Here is a 27,778-nt window from a genome sequence, read left to right on the forward strand (position 1 = left end):
CAACTGTCCACACCTTGCACCTGTATGTAATTTTATTTACCGGTAATATACATCTGTATAAACTATTCTCCCAGAACTCCTTACTGCCTTAAGTAGTGTTTACGGCATCTACAAAATCTACACTGCTATACCCTCTGCTTGAATGCTGAACTATGTCTTTGAAGCCAAGATCTGTTGATTTCAATTCAACATGGCTGAAATTGTCAGCAACAATGAACAATGTCGTTACTTCGAATCCTGTTCAACGATCAACATGGAATGAAATGTTTATGTATCCTTTATCAAATATTTAAATGTATTGTATTTATCTAATATTCAGATAATAAATAATCCTGTATTCCTGTTATTAATCAAGAGCTGGGGATCTATTTCCAACTTATATATTATTTCTAAATTTCATTTTCTAATATTAATTCAAAAGTTTTAAGTTGGATTTATGTATTTTAAAGTTTAATTTTGTAATTTGAAACCTTGACGCCCCAGTTTTAGTCCCATTTTTTGCGAAAATTTGTGTTGTTACATTGTAATGGTCAGACATACAAAACCTCAATCGCTATGTAGCTGGAGCCGGAGCCAGCATAGAAAAATGAAGCTCTGGAGCCGAAGCTACAGTGACTCCCCGGCCCTGCTATTTATAACTAATTGAATCAAAAATAAGTTTCTTCATTTGTTTTAAATTGTAACATACCGGTAATAATATATATTTTAACTCTATCTTATTATGGGATTTTATTGTCCGTCATCCGATTTGATTCTGCTTGCCTGTATTACTTTTTAAAATAATAATAGTGCAATCGCTTGGGCCCTTTTCAGGGTTGTTCCGAGTCATAGAGTTTTAATGTGGTAAGCTACATCTTTAAATTAAGTTATCTTCCTTAATTATTTTGCATTTACTGTATAAGGGATGTCTATGCATTGTGCATCGCTCGTCCTGAGCCATTGACAAATGAACTTTATTCTGGAATTAAAGAATTTTTGGAGCATCATGTTTCACAACTATATGAGGTATGAAATATGGTAATGCTTAGAAAGATATTATAAACTAATTAAAATTTTACCAACCCAGAGTCTGGGTCATGGATAAAAAGAAATGTTTGTTTTTTATCAGTGTACGTCTTATATATATCACATGTATTCTAAATACCTATTTTTGCTATTCAGAAAATGAACGCATCTGAAAATCTCTTGGGACAATATTACAAGTGAGAAATTTATTAGTATGTGTAGTAGTATTAGTAGTGTGTGTACCAGGTTAGGGTTAGGCCATAGTTTATTTCCGATTTATCTTTTTTCAGTTCTATTAAGAGTTCGGGGACTGTCTGTGTTAGCCAAGTGAATATACTTTCCCCATAGGTTTCAGTCCCATCACACAACTTGATTTAAAGTAGGCGAACAAAATTAGTTACCTCCATATTGGTATACACACTTCTGGAGCGCCAAGATTTTATCTTAAAGTTAATTCGTTAATTTGTACATTTTTCTGTTATAGATATTGGGTGGAATATAGCAGAGGAGCTCAATATCTTGATCAGTTATTCAGATATTTAAATCAACAACATGTTAAAAAATATAAACAAACTGCGGCTGATCTCGATTATGAATTTTCATTCGATGTGAAAGATCCAATGCTGGAGGTTGGAGAGGTGAACATACATTTTCAATTACAAATCACAGTTTTTTCTGTATATTCGGTAGTACGTAAAAACAGTCATTTTCAAAATATATCTGGTGTATTGATTGTATAAAAATAGTCTTAGTTGTGTTGTTCTGAATACATTCAAATTTCAAATACCATGTTTCACAGTATTTGATGCGGAAATGTACATAAATATGTGCATTGTTAAATATGGTATGTTTGTTTGTTAGACATAGAAATAATTGATTTTATACTAACTTTAAATGATACCTGTAGAAATAAATTAGTGGAGTACTTTTTAGAAGAAGATATGATGTATATAATTTCATGTTTTACCACTTCGATACTAACATGTTTTTATACAAGATGTCACTTTTTTTAAGTTTGCGACTGTCGCCAAGTCCAGTCCAAAGCACCAAATTACTAAAATGCTTCTATTTGCTTACCTTAGCTTGCTTTGGATATATGGCACACGGTTATGATAGAAAAAGTATCAGACAAACTCGTTGAACTTCTTTTAAATCTTATTGATGAAGATCGGGCGAAACACACTGTGGACAAAGCCGTAATAAATGGAGTTATTCAGTCGTTTGTCTTGGTCAAACATTATCGGAGGAAGCAACCTTTGAAGGTAAGAAATAATATTGCAAAACTTTAGTGGAAGAGGCCCAATCGATGAGTCATGCGTCAAACAATTAATAAGTCATTCTAATTTGAATATTTGATGTTCAGAGTTTCATAAAGAGAAGTAAATAAATATGATGCATTGCCATTGACAACAGAATTTGTTATTTTGTCTTTGAAGCAAAAGAACCTAAATTATATAATAAACGAAAGTGTGACTACCATTGAACTCAACTTTCAAGTATAGGATGTTTTCTATAATTATGCATTACAGCCGGTTTTATCATCAAATATTTATCGAGGTAGTTTATTTTCATGCTGCAACTGGAAAATAATTATCAGCTTACGATGTCAGATGGGACTTCGCCAGTTAATTGAAACAAAAAAAGTTTGCATGAATCAATAGCAAACTTTTTTAGCAACCACGAAGATGACCATTTTATTTTATTTTTCTTCAGCTTTATGAAGAATGTTTTGAAGAGAAGTATTTGGCAAGATCTGTCGAATATTATAAAATGAAAGCAAGTGAATTCATTGAAAGCGAGGATTGTTCACTGTATATGGAAAAAGTGAGTGAATTTTTGTGGCATATCTAAATATTTATTTTTTATATGCAGAATGGGATCGAATATATATGCTGCCTCTTCACTTGTAGATTGATTGTTATTTCATTTTAAGTATCAAGATGGTATACTTGATTTCCAATAAATGATTTTTATTTCATACCTTTACTCTCTGCAAGGCGCTACAAACAGTCACTGGTATGTAAGCATCTAATGTTTATTGAGGACATAAATCTTTCCATTTAGCCAATATCTACCCAAAATATTACATCCTGGTTACAAGGTGGTTAGCATATGATTGAATTTGGGACCTTTAAGGCTTTTAACCTCTCATACCAACGTCATCTAATCCTCTTATCATTATTCATTCCAGTGTGACCATGAATGATTTAGGTTAAATTCAACCAATTTCGAATTCAGAGGTCTATTGAACGAGGTACTACGTACTGTAGATTTTTCAACTTGTGAATGATGTAATCATCTGGTTTAAATTAAATCAAGTCAAGTCATTTTCAAGTTTATAAACTTAAACTGAGATTTTGAGAAAAAAAATTACTCAATTCAGAGTCTGATTATCAGAACTATCTGCTCAGTATTTGTACAATTTAATATTAATATTATTGTTATCGATAAAAAGGTTTTGCAACTACTAACAGAAGAAGAAATGAGAAGTTCAAATTTCCTTAATTCTTCGTCATATCCGAAAGTCAGAAAGGAATGCCGTCAATGTATGGTATCTGACCATATGCAGTTCTTACATTCAAATTGCAAAGACATGATAAAACAGGATAGACAAACGGGTATGTTGTCACAATTCTCCATCATTCTTTATTGATATTTTTTTCTTTGTGTTGTTAACAAAAAGGCATTGCATGCTGGTTTACTGTGACACGTTATCTCCTTTAAATCAGAACTGAAAGCAACTGTTACTGAGTTTTGATCCTGCTGGGTCATTCATCCCATCCCATTGCAGATTACAGGTTTAGATTCATATCTAGTCTAGTTATTGTTAAAGTGGGCAATATTGCCCCCAGGAGCCGAAACAGATACTTTATGGAGAAAAAACAAGAGGGGACGAGCATGCTTTTTTCAAAAAGTCAGAATTATTGCCAAAATTGTTTCACATATGGAATTATTTTGCCAGAAGGTCTCCAAGTATTTAAAGACCTTGTTGAAAATCACCAAGCTCATCCACCTCATTGAAAATATCAAAAATCACATACCCATGTCTGATCAGTAGCCTATCTCAAATCTTGGCCATATGCGGCCTGCGGAGAAACGCCAATTTTGAATAGTGTGCGGCATGTGAAACGAGTTTTTAATTTAGATAAATTTGATAAGCGCGAGTAATTCCAATCCATTTGCGTTGCAAAGCCTATACCTGAGTCCATTTTATTATCCATCACTTTCCGAGGCCCTAACAGCTAGCCTGTGCGAAGCGAATTACCACAATTTTTGTGCCTGAAACTACTAGCACGACCTGCAGTTTCATCCAGTTATTTGTATCCGGCCCTTCTATATTGAAGGTTGCACACTCCTGGCTCAGTCCATTTCATCACTCACTAATAAATCTGAATCTGTCTTGTTGCTCTTACACTTTCTTCTTAATTTTCATGTTGCAACTTTCAAAATTTAAATTTAAACTATAACCTATATCAGTTATTTGTAACTCTTAAAAATTTATAACAATTACTAATTGAGGTTCAATTACTTGATTTAGATCTTCAGCATGTATACACTTTACTAAAAAATGTTCCCGATGGGTTAGTACAAGTATGTAATGAATTGCAACAACATATTGAAGAAACTGGTTTGTCAATGGTGAAAAATTTGAAAGATGATTCCAGTGTAAGTTCTCAAATCATCATTATTAATTAATTAGTATTCATTATTGGGCAATTATTGTTTATACCTGGTTGACATATTCACTTGTCTATATAATCAGACAATTACAATCACCTTAAATGTTGTTTTTCTTTTTCAGTAGGGTACAAAGTCTCTGCAAATTGTAATTGTCCATTGTTTGGGACTGTTGAGACTAAAATGTTGATGTTTAGCAATTCCGTTTCATTTTGCACATTTCCTCTACTGTGTAATTCCCTGAATTTTTCGGCACTCGATGGCCCAGCTTTAAAGCGATAGCGATGATGTTTTGGTCAAAATAGTATACTGTCATATTGTATTCTTTCTATTCTAGATTGCAGCAAGCTTCGTTGATTGCATCATCCAAGTTCATAACAGGTTTTCGCAAACCATAACAGAATGTTTTCAAGATGACAAACAATTTACAAGAGCGTTGCAAAAGGCATGCGGGACTATTGTCAATTATAAAGAAAAACGACAGCCGTGCAGATCACCTGAATTGGTAAGCTGAACTATGTTTAAAATCATAAGATGAGCAAACTTTAATGATAATTAATCTAATGAATATTGATTTTGAAGTCGATCTGTACAGAACCATGATCTAAGACGGCGGTTCCCAACCTTTGCAACCTGGCGGACCGGTAAAATTGAACAAAATGTACTCGCGGACCGGCAAAAAATTGAAATGAATGGAACATGATATAGTAACATATATTTTCGTAATAAATGCATTGACGGGCACTCAATATGTTTCTAGGTAAAAAGGCACACAGAAAACTTTTTAAATGAAAAAACAAAAACAAATAAATAATAATGTACCGGCCAAAATATGAAACGGATGGAACATAACAATAAAAAAACAATGACGTAATATATTTGCGTAATAAAATGCAGTGCTGGGCACCCATTATACGTAATAAAGGCACACAGAAAACTTTTTGAATGAAAAAAAAAATATTAAATACAATTAAACTTTAATGAGAACTTTGCTGCTGTTTCGTTTCTAATATAAGATGCAAACGAGGAATCAAAGAAGTTTCTGCTACACGTAGCTCTGCAGCGGCGTCCAGTCGATTTCTCTGCTTCGTTTTGATTAAAACTAAGGATGAAAAACTTTTTTCGCATAAGTAGCTGGTTGAAAATACGGACAACAGTTTGATTGCTCGATCACTTAGCGATGGGTATTCGTTATAAAGAGATATCCAGAATTGTGACAATGATTCCTTTTTAAATCTGGACTTTAAAGTAGAATCACAACACAGTTCAAGCAAACTTTCTTTTTCATCAGGTTTGAGGTTACATGTATCCACATCTTCGTAAAATGGATTGTTGATCCAAAGATTTCCTTGTCGGGGATACTCATTTTGCGGGAAATAATGATCAAAATTGTTCCGCAATTCGTTCAAGTGTTGACCAACAATGCTTAACAACTCCTTATTATTAACATCAACACTTGACATATAATCGTTCAAAGTTGGGAACATGACTATATTTTCTTCGAGTACATAACGATTCCACATAGCCAGCTTCTTCTTGAATGCATCAGTCTTATTTCTCAGCACAAAAATATTAGTGCAAGCGCCTTGTAGGGATGTATTGAGTTCATTCAAGCGACCAAATATATCTGCCAGATAAGCAAGCTTGCACAACCACGTTTCATCCGTCATGAATTCTGCTAATGAGGAGCCAATTTCAATTAAAAAGAGTTTGGTTTCTTCTCGGAGTTCAAAAAGGCGTGTGAGAACTCGCCCTCTTGATAGCCATCTAACTTCTGCGTGAAAAAGAAGGTGTTGATGTTGTGAATCCATACTTTCACACAATGTTCTGAATAGTCTGGAATTCAGAGGACGAGTTTTAATCTCATTAACAATTTTTACAGCGTTGTTCATGATTTTCAACTCGGGAGAGAGTTTCTTTGATGCCAAATGCTCTCGATGGATGATGCAATGAGTATACAGCATTTTCTCATTTGCGACTTCTTTTATTTTTGTGACCACGCCAGAGCGACTGCCAGTCATGCTTGCAGCTCCATCCGTACATACCCCGACGCATTTTCCCCAGTCTATTCCTTTTGCAGTTATGTATGTGTCAAGAAATCTGAATATCTCTGCCCCAGTGGTACGTCCTGGCAAGCTAATGCAACATAGTAGTTCTTCCTTGAAATCTGTGTTTCCCATATATCTCACGAAACAAAGAAGAATGGCACAATTACTAAGATCTGTGGATTCGTCGAGTTGGATCGAAAAACATGGTGACTTATTTACCTCTCTACAACCTGCTGCTCGATATCTATTGCCATATCTTCAATTCTTCGCTGAACGGTGTTGTTGGAGAGTGGTATGCGCCCAGCGCCCAAAATCTCTTCAGCTGCAGATAAGATGCACGGCTTTACTAACTCTTCCCCAATTGTGTACGGTTTTCTTGTTTTAGCGATTTGAAGAGAAATTTGATATGATGCACGAAGAAGAGATTTTTCTGAGGTTGTTATATTTTTCAGTTGCTTCTTCTGGTTGTTCATGTCGATGAGAAGTCGTTCAAAAAATTCAACAGGCTTGCCTTTGAGATTGCTGTGCTTTGAGTGAAAATGTCGAGCAAGTTTGGAAGGTTTCATAGCATCATTGGAAAGAACTTGGGCACAAACTAAACATAAAGGCCGTGGTGATTGTTCACTACCAGGAGCTACAGTAAAAGCAAGTTCCATGTATTTTTCATCGTATTTCCTTACAAATTCGAACTTTTTCTTCTTGCTTTCTCTTGTGACAGTTAACGTATCTTGGCATGTTCTTTTCTTGGCTCGTTTAACATTTGCATTATTTGTACTCGCTTCGTCTCCTTTTTGAGATTTATCTGATCCTGAAGAAGACCTATTCTCCTTGTCAAAAAACATCAAAATACTTTGTTGGTTGGCTGATTTCATATTAATCTCTCTGTAGTTGATCGACGCCTCAAACAAAATGAATTTGCGTTACAATGACAAGGGTGTCGTTAACTTGGCACTAGGCCCAAGATCCTGCTGTGCAACACCTGGAAAAGATCTCTGCGGCCCATGCTACTGTTGCGCGTCTCGTGACCACCTGCAGGGTCGCAACAAGTTCATATCTTACTGGATGGATGTCAAGACGAAGCCGTGGTATATTATACTGTTTTTGACTGTTTTTGTATGGCGTCAGGTATGAACAAAGAAATATTCATAAACTTTTATTTGGATGGTCATATTTAGCAGCAAAAGCATACAGAACCGAGCCGGTTTTTACGTTTCTGAATCTTGAGAGGGTTAACGGAGCGCCAAAGGTAATCAAAAGGTAATCAATCGCCAAAAGGTAATCAATCGGCGCCAAGATGTCGCCAGGCGGCACTTATCAAACAGCAATATGACGACGGAAAAGAAATTGCGTAATAAACTAACGCAACTTCAACTTTTTGGCTTCGGTTAAGCGATTGAAACGACATATAGAACAAAACGAGGAAATCTCTCGCGGACCGGCAAAAAAGCTTCGCGGACCGGTGCCGGTCCGCGGACCGGCGGTTGGGAACCACTGATCTAAGAGATTCGTTTTGTCCGAGTTGGCCGGTGATTTTTTTTTTACAATGTGTTACCTTTCCATACCACATGAATCTCTGGACTAACATCCGGTGTTACATATAAGTAGCCACGAACTACTATATTTTTAGAATGCTGTGACACCAACATAGTCTATTTAATTTTCTATTTTGTCACTACCGAGTTATTATGTCCGCATCAATTGCTCATATCATACCTCTATTCAACGCAAGACTACTAGTTTGATATTGGTGTGAATTGGAGCATTTGCTTGCATTTAATGCTTCAAACTCTCTTGCAAAGAGTCTATCTAACACACATCCCTTATTTCGAATCTCTTGAAGTTTTAAACACATCTACTATCTACATCAGTGATTCCCAAAGTGGGCGATATCGCCCCCCAGTGGGCGAAAACGATACAGAGGGGGGCGAAAAAGTCTAAAGGGGCGATAGGGGGGCGATTTTGCGAAACCTGTTTTATGTTCGGCGCACTTAATTCTGTACTCTGTGTGCATTCGCATGCTTGAATCACGTGGGCGATTATCACACGCGAAAGGATTTCTGGTCTCGTCTTCGCAGTAAGGCAAGGTAGTTTGCGTATCCCAGTGGTCGGCAAAATACGGCCGGAATAAAATAATCTGGGACGATTCACTGGATGGACCTTTCCCCGACCTTTGACCGCGGAAAATTCTTCCCATACTTTACCATTTTAAAATTTTCGGTGCTTATTTTTAAGAGTGGTTTCGTGAGTTGTTGCCTGTAAAATGGGGTATTTGTTTCAGACTATCATTCTAATACACACCATTTAACAATCTGTTTTTTAAAAGTACCTATAAAGAATTTTAGCCTAGTCTATCACAGCTATTTCTACACTAATTTTTGATTGCTGTATTTAAACTGAAACTCATGTAAAGACAAAGTAATCATTGACTTATTTGATTTATATTCAAATTTCCGAAAAACAACTAAAAACTATCGAATATAATTCGAAAACGCGAAAATGAGGTAATGTTCACGACCACGCCTGAAAATCTGTCTGAGTGAGAGTGTCTGAGCGGATGCGAAAGGGGGCATTGTTACGTTTTTTGCATCTTGCTGATTGGGCAATGTCACGAAGTAAACAAGGAAGTCTATGCCCGGGGAAATATCCAAACGGCGGTTTTGACGATGAAATTTTTTTTATTTATAATCTACGCTCGAGGAGTAAATTACATTTTTTTACGTAACAGAATTTATCGTGAGACACGTTTATACTGAATTAAACGAGCCTACAATTTAATTATAATTAGACAAATGGAAACACGCAGAAAAGTTGATGCTGAGTGCAGGGATTCAATAGCGCAGTAAATATTCGAATATATTGCAAAGCAATAAGGAAATAAAATTCATATTCTATTCGAGAGATTGATCACTGCTTAATTTTTGTAAGAATGTATCTTCTTAAAGAAAATATTTATCAAAATTTCACAAATCATGCGGAAATATTCACTTCGATGTTTGGAAGTGCGTATTGGTGCAAACCATTATTTTCGAAAATGAACATTACAAAGAACAAGCAAAAAAGTGGGTTTGGTGATGCCCATTTATAAAATGTTTCAATCTTGGCGTCGTAAAGCTATCCAGCGTGATGCAGCAACAAGACAGTGTCACATTAAATGTAATTGTAATATTTTTTTAATAAGACGACTGAGTTGAGTTCACGAATTGTCGCAGTTTTAGCGCGCTGTTCCGTTTTTAACTTTCGAAAAATATATGCGACCCGCAAAATACTAGCAACCCTGAATTTTGTCCTGCGAGCGACATAAAATTTGCCGACCCCTGGGCCGTTTTTGGTGCAGGTCATCAGGCTGTACGAATGAATGAGATGTACGAAAATCATTATTATAAGTTTGGGAAAATTAACTTTGGTTTTATTATTTTAATGTGAAATGGGGTGAATTTAGGAAGTGAAATGCTATAAGGCAAGTGTACACCGCGGTTTTTGAGGAGGTAGAACCCTGGATTCTTTCATTTCCGACCTTATATATGGTAAAAAGGGGGTTTTCAGCCGTGCTACTATTGCTATTAAAACAACGAAATTACCTTTCCATCAGTAAACGGTGTAATTTTAGATATAATAAAAAACTAGCTGAAGAACACCAAGCTCATCTATCTCATTAAAAAACACTATAAACTATGATTTGTCATTCTTATTTGGTCAGTAATATATTCGTTTCTGACTTTATATTTTTTTGTAGTACAGGGGGGCGATGAAGTTGTATAAACTACTTTAGGGGGGCGATGGTCAAAAAAGTTTGGGAACCACTGATCTACATCATCTACTTTTTTATGTCTGTATTTGGAAATCTTCAGAAATTTGTACATTCTATATTATTTTTATCCAGGTGAGCAAATATTCTGACAGTTTATTGAGAAAAGGTGTGAAAGGACTAACAGATAGTGACATCGATGAACGATTAAAGAACTGTATTACAGTTTTCAGATACATTGAAGACAAAGATCTTTTTCAAAAAGTATTTATGTACATTTTACTATCTTGATAGGATTTTCAACAGATAAGAGGTCTTGGTGGGCCATGGCCCATGTGATACATCTTATCCATTTTCTCCCAAGTTTTGAATAAATTTTGGAAAAGTCACTGTGTGTATCTTCAAATTATCAATGGTATTCTATTCATTATCATTGGTTTTGATAATTACTGAAGTGAGGAAAGAGCTTGCTTGCAAACAATATGTAGTGGTGCCTTGATCGAAGCCAATTGTCTCTAGCATGGGAATATAGTATAACCTGGAAAAATGACCATATTTCCCATTTCTATAACCTCCAGGTGTTTCTCTGTTTCTTTTCTTTCCAGTAACAGTTTTGTTTACGCTAGGTTACCAATTTCATTGCAGTTAATTTCATAAAATTTTGGGGGAACATAACCTTTTTTTTGTTTTAGCAATTTTTGGAGTGGGAATTTAAATTAAAAAAACTGATTGTGGTACTTTTTGAGACTGCTCAAATGGTTATTTTCAAGATTTTAAGTCATTTTTTGATTGTTTCAGGGTTTGTTTGAAATTTTCCAATATTCTCAGGTCTACTAAAAATGATAAACCTTTATTATCACAGTTTTACAGCCGAAATCTTGCCAAGCGTCTTATACACGGACTCTGCAGTTCCATGTACACTGAAGAATCAATGATAAACAGATTGAAGAGTGTTTGCGGATACGATTTCACATCAAAATTACACAGAATGTACAATGATATGAGACTCAGTGCTGACCTCAACACAAAATTTTCCGATTTTTTGACGAAGCATAATGAAGATGTGAACATTAATTTCAATGTTAATGTGTTACAGGTGAGGAATAAAATAACACTTATGGTTAGTCATTTAGTATCAGTTTAGTTCAGGTATATCCAAAACTAATGTGTGATACGTCAGTCCACTACAGGAATCATTATTTTAAAATTTTATTGAACATCTGTTTGTTTGTTTCAGGCTGGTGCATGGCCTTTAAACTCAACTCAGACACCTTTCCACCTGCCTCAAGAATTAACTAAAAGTGTTTTGCAAGTAAGATTTTTTATTTACATACCACTGACACCAGCATTGATCAGTTTTTACTTATCGATTTTAATCGGTAAGTATGTTGATAGGTATTTGTCCGTATGTCTGTCTGATAGATGCACGCGATATCTCACGAAAGCGAGATTGAATCTGTTCCAGATTTTGCATGTACATTCCAGAAGCCTATTGATTTTGGGAGAATTATGTCGTATAATTGGCGAGTTATTAATTAATTAGTGAGGGGACACAAGTTGTCACTATGGAGTAAGAGTGCTGTTTTGGGGATCCCCTAACTTTCGATCGATAAGTCTTCGGTCTCTGACTGATATTCTTGTTTTACCATTGTTAGTTTTTATTAAATCAGTTTCTGACGTATTCTAATTTTTAACATTTCAGTTTGAAAAATTCTATGGAGATAATTTTAACGGTCGGAAATTATCATGGCTACATCATCTATCACAAGCCGAAGTCAGGGTACAAATAACAAGCAAGACATATTTTGTAAGTTGTTTTTCAGCTGCTCATTGGGGTAATAGTCACCAAAATCTGGAAAAATATAGTTTTTTGAATCTAATGCCGATCTAAACGTTTTTATTAATGGGTTTGCAATAATAATTAGGAGATGATTGTTACTCGCTTCTATTATAGAATTGGATGGTTTATAACAGTGTTCCTCAAACTTTTCAAGCCGCGTCCCGTTTTTAGAATTTGTCAAGTCTCGTGCCCCACCCCAAAAATAACTGGGTAACAATAAGCTACAAATAATGGATAGTAAGACAAAAGTATGTTTTATTCAAAAAACATGTTAAAAATACATGGATGGAATCGCAATCGTTTGAGAACCACTGTTTTATACAAACACTGGGTATTTTTTTACTAACAATCTGTATATAGCATTTAAATGATAAAGACCCCTATAGTCAACCCATAAAAAATGTTGTATTGGCATATGGACCATTCATTGCATATCTGACTTCTTTCCAACATGTCCCTTATTATTTTTTTAAATCTATTCAAAGATTTTTATTCTATATTTCAGGTAACAATGTCCACATATCAACTATCTATCCTATTATTATTCAACCAATCTCCAGACCTTTTGTTTTCGTTTATTGTAAAATCAACAGGACTTGGAGACAGAGAACTCGAAAAAACAATAAATTTGCTCTCGGATGCAAGAATACTAATAAAAGAGGTATCTTGGGCTTTGGATCATTTTGGTTTTCGTATTCCAGTCGGTGTGTTTGAAATAGTTAAATCACTATACCCATCATGGGGGGCTTTGGTGAGTGAGTCATTTTGACACAAGCTTCCAAATTCTGAACTGGGTAATATTCTTAATGCATTCTACCTCAATTTATTCTATAAATCTTAAAATATCAATAACTTATTGGCCCATGGCCTAGTGTTCAAAGCATTAGACTTAACTACGATGGCATCACAGGTTCGAATCTCATGCCTACCACCTCACCCATGGTGTAATAAATTGGGTAGGCATTGCCGAACCAGAGAAATTCCTGTCCTTCTGAACTATAGTAGATTTTTACTCAGCAATGACTGCTTGTGCAGAGTACGTTCTCACCAAAGTAAAACTAAAAAACACACAGGAGAGATAACACGATTCAGAATCGGGCAATATTTTCAACTCATTCAAAATAAAAAACAGCAAAATTCAGGTAGATGATTAATGTAACAACTTCTAACAACTTGTTCCAACTTTGATTGATGCAATTATGGTTTATTGAGAGATTACCAGAATTAGCCCCACAGCTCATATATATAAATAAAGCTGGTTTTGATTACTGCATCTGTGATTGTAAAATATCTTGAAACATTACTATTTCTTGTTGTGTAAAATCGTGGAATGATTAGTTGTTCTAATGTTATTCATACATGGTTATTGTGAACTGTCACTTGTCGCAACAGTAATTAATGAAAGCTATTTCGGGATCTTTGCATATAAGCATGTATACCTTTCACCTAATGTACACGCTCAAACTATATTTTTAAAAATTTTCAGAAAGTAGATGATGATGATACAAAATTTTCAATTAATTTCAACTTTACTAATAAACGCACAAGATTCAAAATCGCCGCGGCAACACAAAAAGATACAATGCAAGAAGTCCAAACAACTCATTCGGCAATTGCTGAGGACAGAAAATTGTATCTTCAGGTAAGGGCTGTAACTACAAAACTATACTCATAAGATTTTTCCAGTTCCGAAGGCAACGAAAAAATTTCTTGCGCGATCATTTTTAAGGCTTGACAGTCAAATGTGTTGATGTTTAGACCATCTGTATTTCACATGAAAAATTTTTAATTATGAATGAAAGTCAATCTATTCTAGGGTTTGTTCTATCTTACTGTTTTGATTTCAGGCAGCAATTGTTCGAATTATGAAAGCCAGAAAAACACTTCGGCACAATGAACTTATGCAAGAGGTTGGTAGATTACCAGTTATACTCATTTCAATTATCTAAATCAGGGGTGGGCAAATTATGGCCCATGGGCCGCATGTGGCTCACCCATACATTTTGTGTAGGCTCCTGCTATAGGAAAAGTCGGATCAAAATAATCACTATGGAAATGAATACTGGTGAATTTTTTCATCACCTTCATTATTCAAACCCCATTCGTTATATCTTCTCTCCATGATCTCGTTTTGATGATATTTGACTTTATTGCATTATTGCGATGTATCGTGAATTAATTTAATTCACTCAAATATTTGCCCTTTGTTAATTTTTCTTTAACGGCAGACTACTTTTAATTGCCTTATAATTTGGTAGGGCCATTGTTCTAGTTCACTGGGTTTTATTCATTTACTTGCATCATTTGGTGATTTGGGTCTTATGCGATGCTCAGTTATTGCATCAATTCTCAGTTAAAGAATTGATTAAAAAATAGTTATGAAATAAGAGTGGTCTGCTTAACTATTAGGTTGCCCTTGTTTCATTGTAATATTCTTTTCAGGTGATTTCACTGTCCCGGGCCAGATTTTCACCAAGTGTTTCCGTTATCAAGAAATCGATTGAATCTTTAATTGAAAAAAGTTACCTCGAAAGAAGTCCCAATTGTCCGGATGAATATATGTGAGTTTTTTTTATAAATCAATTCTAATTTTATGCTAGAATGTTTCAACTGGGTTTGACTATCATCCGCAAGGGCTGGATAATCGGTACTCTGGAAGTATGTGAACCAAGATGATGGACACTGGAACGTTGTATGTGTACCAGGTTAGGGTTAGGCCATAATTTCATTCCAATTTTTAATATTTTAATTCTATTACGAGTTTGGGGACAAGCCAAGTGACTCCCGTAGTATTTGTACCTAAAATTATTGCCTAACTCTTAACCTGGTACACATACTACGTCCCTGTGTCCGCTATCTTGGTTCACATACTCGAGAGTACCGGACGATCTACCGGTAATTGCATATCTAACAATTTCGGAGTGGCGGGTTATAACTCCTAAGGTGTGGTGAATTGTGTAGGTAACGTTAGATGAAAAGATTCCTGTGACTATTTATGTATCAGCTGCTGTAGGTGCAGAGCATTATTCTGTGTGAAGGCTTGAAAACATGTGATACAATATATATATATATATATATATGTGGAGGGAAGTCTCAGATGTTTTTGGTAGTGATCTTTTATCTCAATTGGATATTAAAATCTTACTGAAAATAAATATATGACTGGTTTGTGTGACATGAGTCACAAGAGACTGTACTGCCATTTTTCGACCTTAACTTTATGATATTTTTATTATCTCTGCAGGTACCTTGCTTGATTGATATTCTTATTATCGATGCGTTTTGCGTGTTTTGTTACTGTAATGTTGTCAGTACTTTTGAAGGTAGATGCTTATGATTTTTATTGACCAAACTCTGGGATTGGATTTCTACAGAATTCTAAAAAATTATAAAACCAGTTTCATGTAATTTTTAAATATTATTATTTAAGTGTGAATAACTCGTTTTCTTGTTCTACATATCCGTGTCTGTTTAAGTTTGAGCAGGTAAAATGACTAAGTGTAAAATGACTTCTTTTTGTATGTTTATTTTTCCTGAAGTTTCCATTTGCATTTGAATAAAAGATATTAAATATAAATCTTTTATGATCGCTTTTCACTCATTCGGAGTTGTTAGCAACGCCCAAGCATCTGAATTCCTGAAAGTTATGGCCAATTCTATGATTGGGTCGTCCCTGGTCGAATGAATGGATTAGCAACATCCCATGGGTAAACGTGCATTGTGCAGTTCGCAAATACCATGGACAGAAGCAACCAATCAAAGAGGGATCTTCATTGGACATCGTATACCCTTACACACAGGCGTGAAAAGATGTTTGGTATCCATCCAAGTTCCTAATCCGATCAACAATTGCCCATGATATTACCTATTTTACACTGTTCCCGAATATTTATTAAATGCAATCTTGCTTGTATCAGGCCTCTAATGAACAACTCGGGTCGTTTCAAGAGCTGCGTGAGAGGGGTTCTGTCGAGTGCACCTTTTGGGACCACTGCTGGTTTTCTACCAGATATTTGGTGCGGTTCATATTTGTGTAATCAAAAACAATCTGGCAAGGCGTAATTTTTGTTATATAAACCTTCCATCAGTTCCACACTGTAGGTCTCTAAAATCACCATGATAACATAACTTATTTCCTAGTTCGTCTCTTCTGCACGTTTATCGAACATGAAGCCAATCACCCCTATTTATTGTCAGCAGAAAATTATATTTAGGATAATACGATTTAAAAATTTTAATTTATTATCATAATTATTGTATATGCCGGGTATAATCTATTAGTAATCTTTTAAATCATTTAGCTGTTATATTCCACATATCTAATCGGACAGCAATTTAGAGAAATCTTTTGTTGCAGTCATTGGATGAACAGCACTGAGTCTGGCATTGAGAAATATGTGCGTCGATCTCTTTGCTCCTGCTCATTTTTGCACAAAAGCTTCCACACAAGTTAGGAGTCGTGCAGAGCCCTTGATGAAATTTCACATGAGATCCTGAGAATGTTAAAAATAAATGTAACACTAACCTTTCTCATTGTTGTTTACAACACATTATACACGGGAATGCGCGTTTTAATGATGTAGCCTACTACATTAAAGGTTGCCAGATGTCAAAATTTGAAAGAACCAATAAACCTCTCAATGGACAACACTGCAGTTTTAAATCTGAATTTTCCATACATATATGTACTCTTCATTAAGTTTTTTTACCACTGGCTTACACATCTGAAATATTGTACGTATCAAGAAAAGATATACACTGCTGTTTGTTTATTTCCTTGTAATATCACAATTACACAGTAAATATAGCGGGCGGAAGTATTCTTAGCATATTAGCAGCGCATTCACATTTTTTACAGTTAGACCTACATAATTACCATCAGATGCCAGGCTTGCAGTGAACTGGAGAGAAGCACATGCGGTTTTTCCTTCGGCACAAGGTGTGACTTTGGTGGAATTCGTGCCATGGACAGAGTTGTAGTGGAACGTATTGCACTTCAATGCGGCGCCTATAACAATAACTAGCAACTTTAAATTTTCACCTTACAGTATTTCTATCTTCTCAAGCCCAATAATATTAAGCCAAATCGCGAATGCAAAACCACTGAGCAATAGTGAATACACTGAATAGCCTACTCCCGTGTTTCCCCGAAAATAGGACTGGGTCCTATTTCAATTTTTTTCGAAAAATAACACTAGGGCTTATTTTGGGGGGGTGTCTTATATTTTTATTTATCAAAAACAAAATTACAAAGTAGAGTATTACGAGATTTTCAAAGATACAAAATATGGAAACCGATATCCATTTACTTATAAATATCACGTTTTTATTCCAAATAACTGCAAAACAGATTACCAATCACTAAAAACGTGCAGGAGAGATTTCTCGCTATCGACTAGGTCAAAAAAAAAAATTCGCGCTATTGACTAAGTCCTACTTTAAAGGCTTATATTAAAATGATTTTTAAAATTCAGTCTAGGTCTTATTTTCAGGGAAACACGGTATATAACTGAAGCTCATGGGGGAAAAAAGCTTTGAACTTTGACATAATAATTGATTTTGTTGCAAACAATTAAGGTAGTATTAATTCTGTTTTGGCTTTATGAGTGCTAGTTTTACCACGTGCAGAAAAAGTCCTATTTATATAGGACTATATAAGGCAGGTTGAATAGGTAGGTATTGGGAGATATAGCGCCTTTTTGATACAGGAATTTATATGTTATTAGTTTGTGATTAAGTCGAAGCATTTATTGGTATTCACTTTGAGCATTTGTTACAACAAATTAGTTTATTTTCGGCGTCCCAGAAGTGTGTGTACCAATATGGAGTCAACTATTTTGTTCGCCTTCTTTACATCAAATCGTGTAAAGGAATTGAAGCCTATGGACAGGGGGTATATTCACTTGGCTAACACTGTCAGTCCCCGAACTCGTAATAGAACTAAAATAAAAAAAATTGAAATAAAATTATGGCCTAACCCTAACATGGTGCACACACTACGGGAGTACCTAATTTTCTACGGTTAGCTTCGCTTCGCCTATTGAGTATGCAATTGTTAATTATTCCACAAAATATACTTACATTCACCCAGTAGAACAAGAACGAGAACGGCAATCCCAGCCGTCACAGAAAACTTCATTGTAAGTTGTCGTTAGTTTTTTTGTTAAAGAGATAAAATTAAACTGTTAAATGTAAAATTGGCTTATATTAAATCCTCACTGGCTAATTAGTTTTAAAATATAATTTGAAATAGGAGAATGCATTCCAATTTCTGAGTGGTAATATCCAATACCGACTTCATTCTCATATCTTTTTACAAGTTAACTGCTTGTGCTTCCGTGTATTACCGACTTGCATTAAGACCACGCAATACCTGAATCCGTATTAGGTCACAAATCAACATCCACCTGCCATATATTCCTTTTCACCTTTCTCAATAAACATTGAACGCTGTAAAATTTATCCAGGGGTTTATTATGTACCAATGAGGCGTTTACGTCTTATTGAGATTTGTAAAGCAATGATGCCAGTCTTTAAGCAAATATCTGCTTTGTGTCAAAGTTTTTGGGAAGTTTGTAAAGAAATAGTATGGACCGTGAAAGGGTCGTACATTTTAAGCTTGATATTTTATACTGTATAAAATATAAGTAAATTTAACAGCGATATCCAAAATGTAAAATTCAGTACTAGGGTTTTCGTGGTTTTACGATTATGCTCAATAGCGAATATAGGTTGTATCTAAATTGTAAGTAGATTTCCCTTGGATGATATACATAGGGTTAATTACAATATATTCCAGAAAAAAAAATCATTTTTTATATAATGACTGTAACAGCAGCATGATTGACGACGTAAACGTAAGATCGCTCGTTCAAAAATGTGTTGGTTTATTTGAGAAGGGCGGCGCCGTCGCCTGACGTTTCTAGAGTATCCGCCTCTTTAAGTTCAATGCTATAGTAGCAGAATTCATAAAAGACCACAAATCGTGACCTAACGCTTATCTTACGCACATAGAACATTTCCTGGCAAAGTGAAATGGTAATTGCGAAATGATTTAGTTTAATATATTTTTAGCTGATGAAATGACAACCATTAATTTAATGCCATGTTCTAAGTATTGTACGGAACGTTATTAAAATTTGTTTATTAATACTTTCAATTTAAATCAAAAAGCGGACGAAATATCAGTCCTCGTAGAAAATAGAAGCTAAGTAGCCTCTCGTTTCATCTTTGGATGACTATTATCAACTTGAAGTCGATAGGTCCAACATGAGTTTTGGAGAAAAAAGGTATTTTTCTTCTATTACACTTTAACAATGACAGTTTGTAAAACAATCTATCTGTACGCTTCGTACCCAATGGAAATTCTATACAGTATTCGGTATAGCGAAATCGGGCCTTCGCTGATGAAACGAATGTTAGGGATTTCATATTTTCGCTAGACGGCGCAAGGGAGTAGAACTTTTGTGTATTGTTTTGAAATTATTGCAAATAATTATTGAAAAATAATGCGGAAAACCTAGGATTGCATAGATCCTAATCAATTTATTAACAACCATCAGCGTACTATATTGATGAAGTTATTTGGAATCGTCGTTAATGTTATTAGTCCTATTGCTGAAGCGACTTCTCCATTGAAGGAGAAACAAACGTTTTTCCGCACGCTTCTCAGATTCCCAGCTTGTTCCGTTATTTAGGCATATAGAACACCGTTGGTCAGCGAAACTTTCGTGTCCATTAATTCGAACATAACTATTTTGTTGGAATATCTGTTGCTTAGTTTTGTTACCAAAACAAAGAAATGAAAACCGCGTAGCAAGTTACCTCAATCGCTATAGTTGATAGGCATGGAGATTGGAGCTAGATGATATTGACGAGCGACGATTTCACATTACTAACCAGTCTATATACATTTATAATTTATACCACAATTGGCCGAATCGGTTTCATGATTTGTAGTACAGCGACACTCGGGAGCAGTCTAGTTTCTATAGTTAATTCTTGAAGTCCCGTGTCTCGAAAAAAAGTCCCATTTGACGCACGTGTCCCCATTACCCCACGTATCCCATTTGTTGTCGCACGTTTCCCACTTTTTCTAGATATCCCACTTGTCCAACATATCCCCCTTGCCCCACGTGTCTCTCTTGACAAGGGATATACGTGTGACACGACATATTTTAGACACCCTTTGAAGTCTGCCGCGGCCCGAAGTAAAATTGAAAACTTGAGGAATCTTTTCTCACAAGAAAAACGAAAAACCATTAATGAAAACTAGTTTTTTCTATATAAATGAAGAAGTGTATTTTACACACATTAGAATATTTGAAAGCAATAGAATATAGGTAAAAAATTGAAAATTTATACTCGATCAGTCAGATTAACCGAGATCAATTGAATGATACATCGAGTATGTTCATGGAACATTGAAACAAAAACAAACAAAAAAATTAAGTTGGATTCGAACAATCAGGTTGTAAATATAGTTGGTGATGTTTAGAAGAATCATTGTCTACGTGAAATCCTTCCATGTCCCATTCCAAATCAGAACGATTGTCGATCACGTGTACAGTCATCGGATTTTGAATGAAATTCCTGCAAATAAAAGTTATAATACCAAATTACAATGGTTGGATAGTTTTTGACAGTGGCTCCTAGCAAACATCGACCAATTCGGAAATATATTTAAAAAAAAATGGTTGCAATGCCCTGTAATAGTTTGAGAATTTTTTCAAAGTAACTAGCTCAAAAGCAAGATTAAAGCGACTTTGCTCAGAAATGAAAGAGATTGATCTTTGAGCGAAGTCAATCCCATTTCGCTACAACTGAGAAGAGTATATTTATAACACAATATACAATGCAATAAAGTATTTCCTCTCATATAGATATATAATATTTGAGAAAAACATTCTCCAGTCTGGTTTACTACCTATACTATCCGACAATCCACCTGCTTTTCAAGATAAATTGATTGGAATTCGGATGTAAGTTTAAAAGGATCGTGCTTGGATTAGACCAGAATCAAAGGTTTAGGAAATTGCTGCGATACCGTGTTAATTTATAACTTGAGTATAGTTTGAGTTTGAAATAGACTTCCTGCAATGAAATTAGCAATATAGAGTAGATGAAAAAATATTTGGGCTATAAAAAATACTTTTTGCAAATGCCGATACGTTAGATTATTACAAAACCTTTCCGAACAGTTAGACAAGCAAATGATGCGAAATTCAATACTTAATGTTTGTGGCGTAGCCGCGTATGCAATTTTGGGGAATTATCCGAGATTTAAAACACTCACACGAAAAATTAAACATGGACCATGCAAGTTTATTCATATTCTCTTCATGGCACTGCACAATTTTCATGTCGAATTTCGGAGTATTAGAGATAATTCACCAATCCCTTATAGTTTAATACGTCATGGCTGTATTACAATGTTGTTGGCGCCCAAAGCTTATACTTATGACATGTTTGTTACACTTATGTTTGTTTTTCTTAGGGATTTGACACAATTTTGTTGATTTATCGATAATTTACTTTATAATTTTCATTTTAATAACAATGACGTTTTGTATAATATCCAACATAACAGATTAAATCTTGCATAACATGTTTCAAAAATTGAAATTTCGATCCAATACATTCAGTGCAATGTAATGTCACAGTCGTCTAACTAAGTTCAAATGACAAGCATCACTGAAGATAACGTACTGTTTTATGGTTTGATATTAAATAATATACCTTTATTATTACGAGAGTAATGAACATTCATTCCTTTTAGTAAACATCGATTTAATTAAATAAGATTTCAAGTGATTTGTAGTACTTTGTATAAACCACGCTACACAACAATTTCTATTTAACAGGATAAAGACGTCACAACTCAAATCTGGAAATACATAATCGCTTAGTTATATGATTTATCGTTACACCCAATCACAGGATAATTAACCTGTAACGAGTAGATCGCATTGATATAGATGATTTGATTGGTTCAAAAATGTAATTATTTTGTTAGACCTGGGTTCGATAGTGGCGTGGAACGTGGATAAATGCGTTAAATTTTCGAATTATGAAGACTATATTTTATATTATTACCTTATTTCAAAATTAACCCGCAGTGACGCATATTGTGCTCACTTATTTTTTAAAAGTAAAAAGCTGAAAGACTCCAGGAAGATTAAATTGGTTTTGCGGGCAGGATGCAAAATATACAAATACAGATAATAATAAACATATCGATGATTGATTGTCGCTTAACCTTCAAGTACAAACTTTTCAAAACCATGTATTAAAAAACAGCAAATTTTTTACAACATGCGAAACGGTTTGATTAAAGTTAACGATTGAATTTATAGTTTACTTGATTTTTTTCGATTTAATTGTCTCAATACGATTATCAGGTTAAAGTGTCCCAAAGGACCATAAAACAGAATTTCTTTTTTTAGCTCGCCGCATAGAAATTGAAAACGGGCGAAGAGTTTTAGACTTTTTCTCAAAAAATGGCAGCTCTACCCTTTAAATACCAGAATAAAAATTGTGTAAAAAATTTCAACAGACTTTTCAAAAATTGAGCTATTTTTAGAAAGAGGAAAGTCGGATATGAATGACGTGTCAATGACCACGTTTTTATTCACCACACGAAATCATACGATGTATTTATCATACGATTGAAAATCGACACTAATTCAAGTTACAAGCTATGAATGAATTTTAAACAATAAAATAAATAATCGATTTTGTTGTGTTTGCCTATTTCCCGTTGTCTGTTAACGAGATAATCCATCGCTCATTATCCGCTGAACGTGAAACCTCTACAATAATATTTTGGGTTTGAGATTTATTTCCTCGCTGTTTTCTGTGTTAATATTTTCGTTTTTTTATTTTCACCGCAAGTTTGTATTGTATCCTGTGGCATTTTGGAGTCAAACAATGCTGACATTTGGTAGCAAAGAAACAAAGTTGAACAGGGAGCAAAGTAAAAATAACGCATGACTTACTTTAAGGTTAACATGTTTAGAATTACCACTTGAATTTCTTAGAAAAGCTTTTGTAACAAAATATCATGACAGCAACTCCCACATGTGATCTTTGGAGTCAAATTCAAAACTGTGTGTGAGTTTAAATCGACTATCAAATATTTTTTCGTGGATTGTCATTCGACGTCGCCTTTTATTTAATTGATAGGAATAATAAAACTTATCTATAGTCGAACTATGCTTTTGTCAAAGTATACTACTATAACATCCCTATAAGTCCAGTCCGTGAACACAAATACTTATCAACAGTTGTTTTGACAGCCCTAATACCACATATCGCCCTGGGAAAAGGGGTCACTGGATACAGCATATTACAAAACACGGTGACATTTTCACGTTTGTGTGCAGTGACCTGGTTTGCGTAACGGATTAGAGCAACGTTGTTATGGAATGTATGTAAAACAAAACGAGCCCCACTAAACCTCAATGAACGCCTTCTTCTACAAAAGATCATCCAAAATCTAGACCTGTCCAAACAAAAAAAAAATACATAATTCTTACGCCACACTTAGCAGCGCAAGGCCTGAAATTGCGCAATGTGTATAAATTCTTACTTTAGTGGTGTGGACTTGCCAATGGTTGTTGCCAACTTCTTAACTTTCTTTGCTGTGAATGTTCTTTTGCATATCACCATCGATGCGTAAAGCAATACAAGAACGATAAGAACGGCAGTTGTGTAGAACACTGGTAAATAAAAATATATATGAAAAAATAAATACATTTTATACAGTATCCCCGCATGAGGTGATATATTAAATAAATTTTCACATTGTAACAAAAATAGTAATTTACAGATGTCTGTACTGTGATTCGAGTACAGTGCACTGAGTTAACTACAAAAATTGACCGTTATTTTAGTGTGAGCTATTAGGTTGACCGTGAACTTGCTGAATACGCAATTTCGACTTCGAAAAAAGGTTTATATAAAAAATGATTGAATGTGACTTTCTTTGGGTTTTTAATTTTCTACTTTTTGCTATGCTCTGTTTGTTGTAACGTTTGCTTTCAATTCTGCCGGTGAGTGAAAATACTTAAATTATACATACCACTATTGAATTTATCTGAGAAAACTGAATTACTAAAGATTTTCAATTATTCAATAGACGCGGGAGGACCTTGTTTTTCGTTTAAATCATGCTGCTAAAATGTTCCTAAAACTTCGGTATAAAAAAAAATTTACTAAATTTTATTTATAAGCTGAAATGACGTACAAATATGGAAAAGAACTAAAATTCCGAAGTCGAGAATTGATTCTATTAAAATGAGCGAAAATATGATATCATAATTATGGGTTAAAGAGCCAGTGCAGTTGAAGATATCATTATTTCTAACAAATGAGATCAAAATCATCGGCGTGGTTATTGTCGATGCTGGGCGATACCGGTACCGCGTATGAAAAGCTTGATATATTGAATACTCAACAATCCAGTAAGGTAATTGTGATTTTTTTCATTTTGTTTTAGGCTCAAATCCAAAACATCTCGAAATTGAAAATCTATTATTGGCCGAATGAATCAGACTATAGACAGCTTGTGGTATTGTGTTGGCATGGGTGATTTATATGATTTTTAAAAAAAGTTTCTTATCAAAATGTATAGACACCGAAACTACGATTAAAATGCATTGAGTTTTTCTGAAAATTATCCTTTTTTAATTCATTTGAATATGTGTTCCTTTTTTTTTTAAATATGAACAAAATATGAATCATTTTATTTATATAAAAATTTATAGATTATAAGCCATAGTGTGATTACCGGACAACACGTTCGGTGTACTGCAATTTAATATCTACTCGAAAATCCAATTGGCGAAATCAAATTTATCATATAGTCTTATCAAAGTGATTAATTACGTCAGTTGTCTGGTTTCCTGTGACAATACCGTACATAAGGACAAAATTATAATCATATATTAAAATGATATATTATACAATGTACGAGACCCAACTTTTATTTTACTATTAATATTATTGATTACAGACAGCATAAAATAAATTCGTCACGACGACATGTTTTTTTAATAACGTTGGCTTATCTGTGAAACATCCTGTCGTTTGACCTTGTAATCAGATAAGAGTTCAACTTCGCTGGCGACATTTCTCACATAACAAAGCAAGATATTTCAATTAGTAGACATAACAAATATTTGCCAAGATCATATAGTGTGAACGAAATTATTTCGAGGTTCTATTGACATCCCAACACATAAACACACAACAGAGATATAAGTAATAATCAAAATATCTTCTTTTGAGTAAAGTACACGGTAGTATACAGCAAATTTGAGCAGTCTTTACGGCATTTGACCAATTTGGCTCCTCCACCACCATGAATCACCGAGGCGTGACTGATTGGGAAATATCAAACGAGCGGCCAGTGCCGGTACTGTTCCAATTTTTATTGTTTGATGTTGGTATTGAATTCGACTGAAGTAGACTAGACCTAGAATTAATTCTTACTGTGGAGGAGAATACACCATGAAATAATTCAATATCGGATTGTGCAGTCACGGTAACTGCAGCAACACAAAAACCTGATTTATCATTGTGAAAATTGTATACTTACTCATTTGCCCGATCGTTATTTTTCCTGGATGATGTTGTGCCTCATTGATCTCAGTGCTTGCATAAATTGCAGATGTCGAATTTGCAAGATCATCTATTGGCGCCATTATTTATATATATTTTTATTAATTTGTAGCCAACAAAACTGCGAAAATAGTTAAGAGACAATAAATACATAATACCTTTTGAAGAAATCTGAAATCACTTAAAATGGCAAAAGAATTGTAGTCGGTCTAAAAAAGATTACAATTCCCAGTAATCGTATGGATTGCCCAGTAAGATTCAAATAAACGTTATTTCTTCGCGTTTGTCACTGGCAGAAACCACGAAAACATGGTTACTTCACTACGTTTATTCTCAAGACTATAAGAAACGTCTTTTTTCCCTAGTCACAAAAAACTACATGTAGCTACACTACACTATTTTCACGTGAGCCATTGCTCTTTTCGTTCATTTCAATAGTTAAAAACGCCATACAAATTATTAATTTTCTTATATTTCGACCCATACGAAATTTCTTAATTCAATATTCATAATTTCTTCTATAATACCTACTTGACCTAAATTCGACGAGGAACGAGAAAGGATGGCGTCAATAGGTCGAGCTTTTCGAGAATGATTAATCGTAACGCGGAAGTATTGAAGTATCAATTCTAACAAAATAATCCTAATTTTCCCGTTCCTGTAACTCATTGATGCAATTGATTAGTGGGCGATTGAGCAGTAATTCCCCATTGCACGTGTCTGCATCTGCCTGTAACTTGACTTTTGCTTTACTCGGTCACGATCTTCAATGCAGACAATTATTACATAAAGGCATTTCTGCTCAGACAGATTTGCACTTCGCTTGTGCCAGATTGCCAACAAAAAATCAACTTCAGGACATATCAAACCACTTCCCGCCTTCAAGCTGAAACCAACCAAATGTGTACGTCGTACTACTAATCGAAACATTATTTGTTCGTTTTCATTTATTTATATTTGCCAATCATGGTATACAAATATCAATCTGCGATTCATGCTTGGAACATAACATTTTTCAGTTCATGCCATACGTCGGTTGAAACTAATCGTTTAAATGTATTTCTACGGTCCGTGTTAGGAAAGATCATCTGTCGCAAAAAAGTTGGACCAAATGTGGCCTTTTGATATGAGAAACACTTCTAACTAAGATAGGAAAAACAACACTCAAGCCAACTACTGCAAAAAGATTTCACATAACAGTAACAATAACATCAATTCATTTTAGCACCAAATTGAGAAACGAAGGAAGTAATCATCATTACTGAAAGAGTATTTACACTGATTGCTGGAAGCTAAACCTACAAAGGCATCAAGTTCGCTTCTGTTTAGATTGCATTTTCCTGGTACAGCAAAATCGAGCGTAAACGCATAGCTAAAACTTAAGTCTTATGTTCGAATATGCTCACAATACTGTCTTCCGTTTGTACATACAGCAAGCAGCTCGTATGACGACGAAGACGAAACTGCGCATTCCGCGTAACGGTAATTATAATCTCATTAGAGCTTTCTAAAGAAGTTGCTTCTATTTTACAACAAGGGTTGTTTTCACGAGGCTGAATGTATACCCAGTTAACCAAGCAAGATTCATGCCTGGATTACGAATACCAGTATTTCATTTTTCTAATTTCGTAGAAATAATTATTATTTTTAAATTGAAAGATTATTTCTATCAAGGTCAGGTCGAGTTTGTATGTCAAAATATTTCCTCGATGTGACTCACGGGTCAATTTTATGCTGTTAACTGAACAGAAGAACCTTTTCACCCTGGCGATAACCTGGACTGTTCATTTACGTTTTAGCTGTTATCGTAAACAATCTTATAATATGTGAATTTTGTAA

General features: G+C 34.6%; 3 protein-coding genes across 3 annotated transcripts; 1 reads left to right on the forward strand and 2 right to left on the reverse strand.

The window, feature by feature from the left end:
* Positions 1–5: 5 nt before the first annotated feature.
* Positions 6–15,900, forward strand: LOC120341192 (cullin-2-like). The gene is made up of 18 exons (XM_039409664.2): positions 6–271; positions 903–1,005; positions 1,162–1,202; positions 1,490–1,643; positions 2,088–2,267; positions 2,719–2,829; positions 3,461–3,623; positions 4,544–4,671; positions 5,021–5,188; positions 10,612–10,740; positions 11,339–11,572; positions 11,714–11,788; positions 12,179–12,283; positions 12,822–12,977; positions 13,803–13,958; positions 14,164–14,226; positions 14,759–14,877; positions 15,561–15,900. Exons 1-18 carry the CDS (start codon positions 153–155, stop codon positions 15,571–15,573), a joined length of 2,217 nt encoding a protein of 738 aa, XP_039265598.2. The 5' UTR covers positions 6–152; the 3' UTR covers positions 15,574–15,900.
* A 590-nt stretch (positions 15,901–16,490) lies between these two features.
* Positions 16,491–18,504, reverse strand: LOC120341619 (uncharacterized). The gene is made up of 3 exons (XM_039410161.2): positions 18,398–18,504; positions 17,193–17,324; positions 16,491–16,809 (listed from the first exon to the last, which is right to left on the reverse strand). The coding sequence occupies exons 1-3, from the start codon at positions 18,453–18,455 to the stop codon at positions 16,652–16,654; spliced, it is 348 nt and encodes a 115-aa protein (XP_039266095.1). The 5' UTR covers positions 18,456–18,504; the 3' UTR covers positions 16,491–16,651.
* Positions 18,505–20,738: 2,234 nt separating this feature from the next.
* LOC120341532 (uncharacterized) lies at positions 20,739–26,076 on the reverse strand. Its single transcript, XM_039410062.2, has 3 exons — positions 25,917–26,076; positions 23,907–24,036; positions 20,739–20,908 (listed from the first exon to the last, which is right to left on the reverse strand). Exons 1-3 carry the CDS (start codon positions 26,020–26,022, stop codon positions 20,764–20,766), a joined length of 381 nt encoding a protein of 126 aa, XP_039265996.2. The 5' UTR covers positions 26,023–26,076; the 3' UTR covers positions 20,739–20,763.
* Positions 26,077–27,778: the final 1,702 nt, after the last annotated feature.

Source organism: Styela clava, chromosome 14 (assembly GCF_964204865.1).
Source record: "Styela clava chromosome 14, kaStyClav1.hap1.2, whole genome shotgun sequence".
In the NCBI taxonomy this organism is placed as follows: domain Eukaryota; kingdom Metazoa; phylum Chordata; class Ascidiacea; order Stolidobranchia; family Styelidae; genus Styela; species Styela clava.

What these genes read in the sequence shown, in the direction of transcription:
- LOC120341192 (XM_039409664.2), top strand. Translation starts at nt 153, where the DNA reads ATGTCTTTGAAGCCAAGATCTGTTGATTTCAATTCAACATGGCTGAAA. An exon ending in CTCTTGGGACAATATTACAA is followed by an intron (nt 1,203 to 1,489) that starts GTGAGAAATTTA and finishes TTTCTGTTATAG; the next exon opens with ATATTGGGTGGAATATAGCA. An exon ending in CGTGCAGATCACCTGAATTG is followed by an intron (nt 5,189 to 10,611) that starts GTAAGCTGAACT and finishes ATTTTTATCCAG; the next exon opens with GTGAGCAAATATTCTGACAG.
- LOC120341619 (XM_039410161.2), bottom strand. Translation starts at nt 18,455, where the DNA reads ATGAAGTTTTCTGTGACGGCTGGGATTGCCGTTCTCGTTCTTGTTCTA. An exon ending in TCTTGTTCTACTGGGTGAAT is followed by an intron (nt 17,325 to 18,397) that starts GTAAGTATATTT and finishes TTATTGTTATAG; the next exon opens with GCGCCGCATTGAAGTGCAAT. An exon ending in TGCAAGCCTGGCATCTGATG is followed by an intron (nt 16,810 to 17,192) that starts GTAATTATGTAG and finishes TAACATTCTCAG; the next exon opens with GATCTCATGTGAAATTTCAT.
- LOC120341532 (XM_039410062.2), bottom strand. Translation starts at nt 26,022, where the DNA reads ATGGCGCCAATAGATGATCTTGCAAATTCGACATCTGCAATTTATGCA. An exon ending in AATAACGATCGGGCAAATGA is followed by an intron (nt 24,037 to 25,916) that starts GTAAGTATACAA and finishes TTTATTTACCAG; the next exon opens with TGTTCTACACAACTGCCGTT. An exon ending in GGCAAGTCCACACCACTAAA is followed by an intron (nt 20,909 to 23,906) that starts GTAAGAATTTAT and finishes TTTTATTTGCAG; the next exon opens with GAATTTCATTCAAAATCCGA.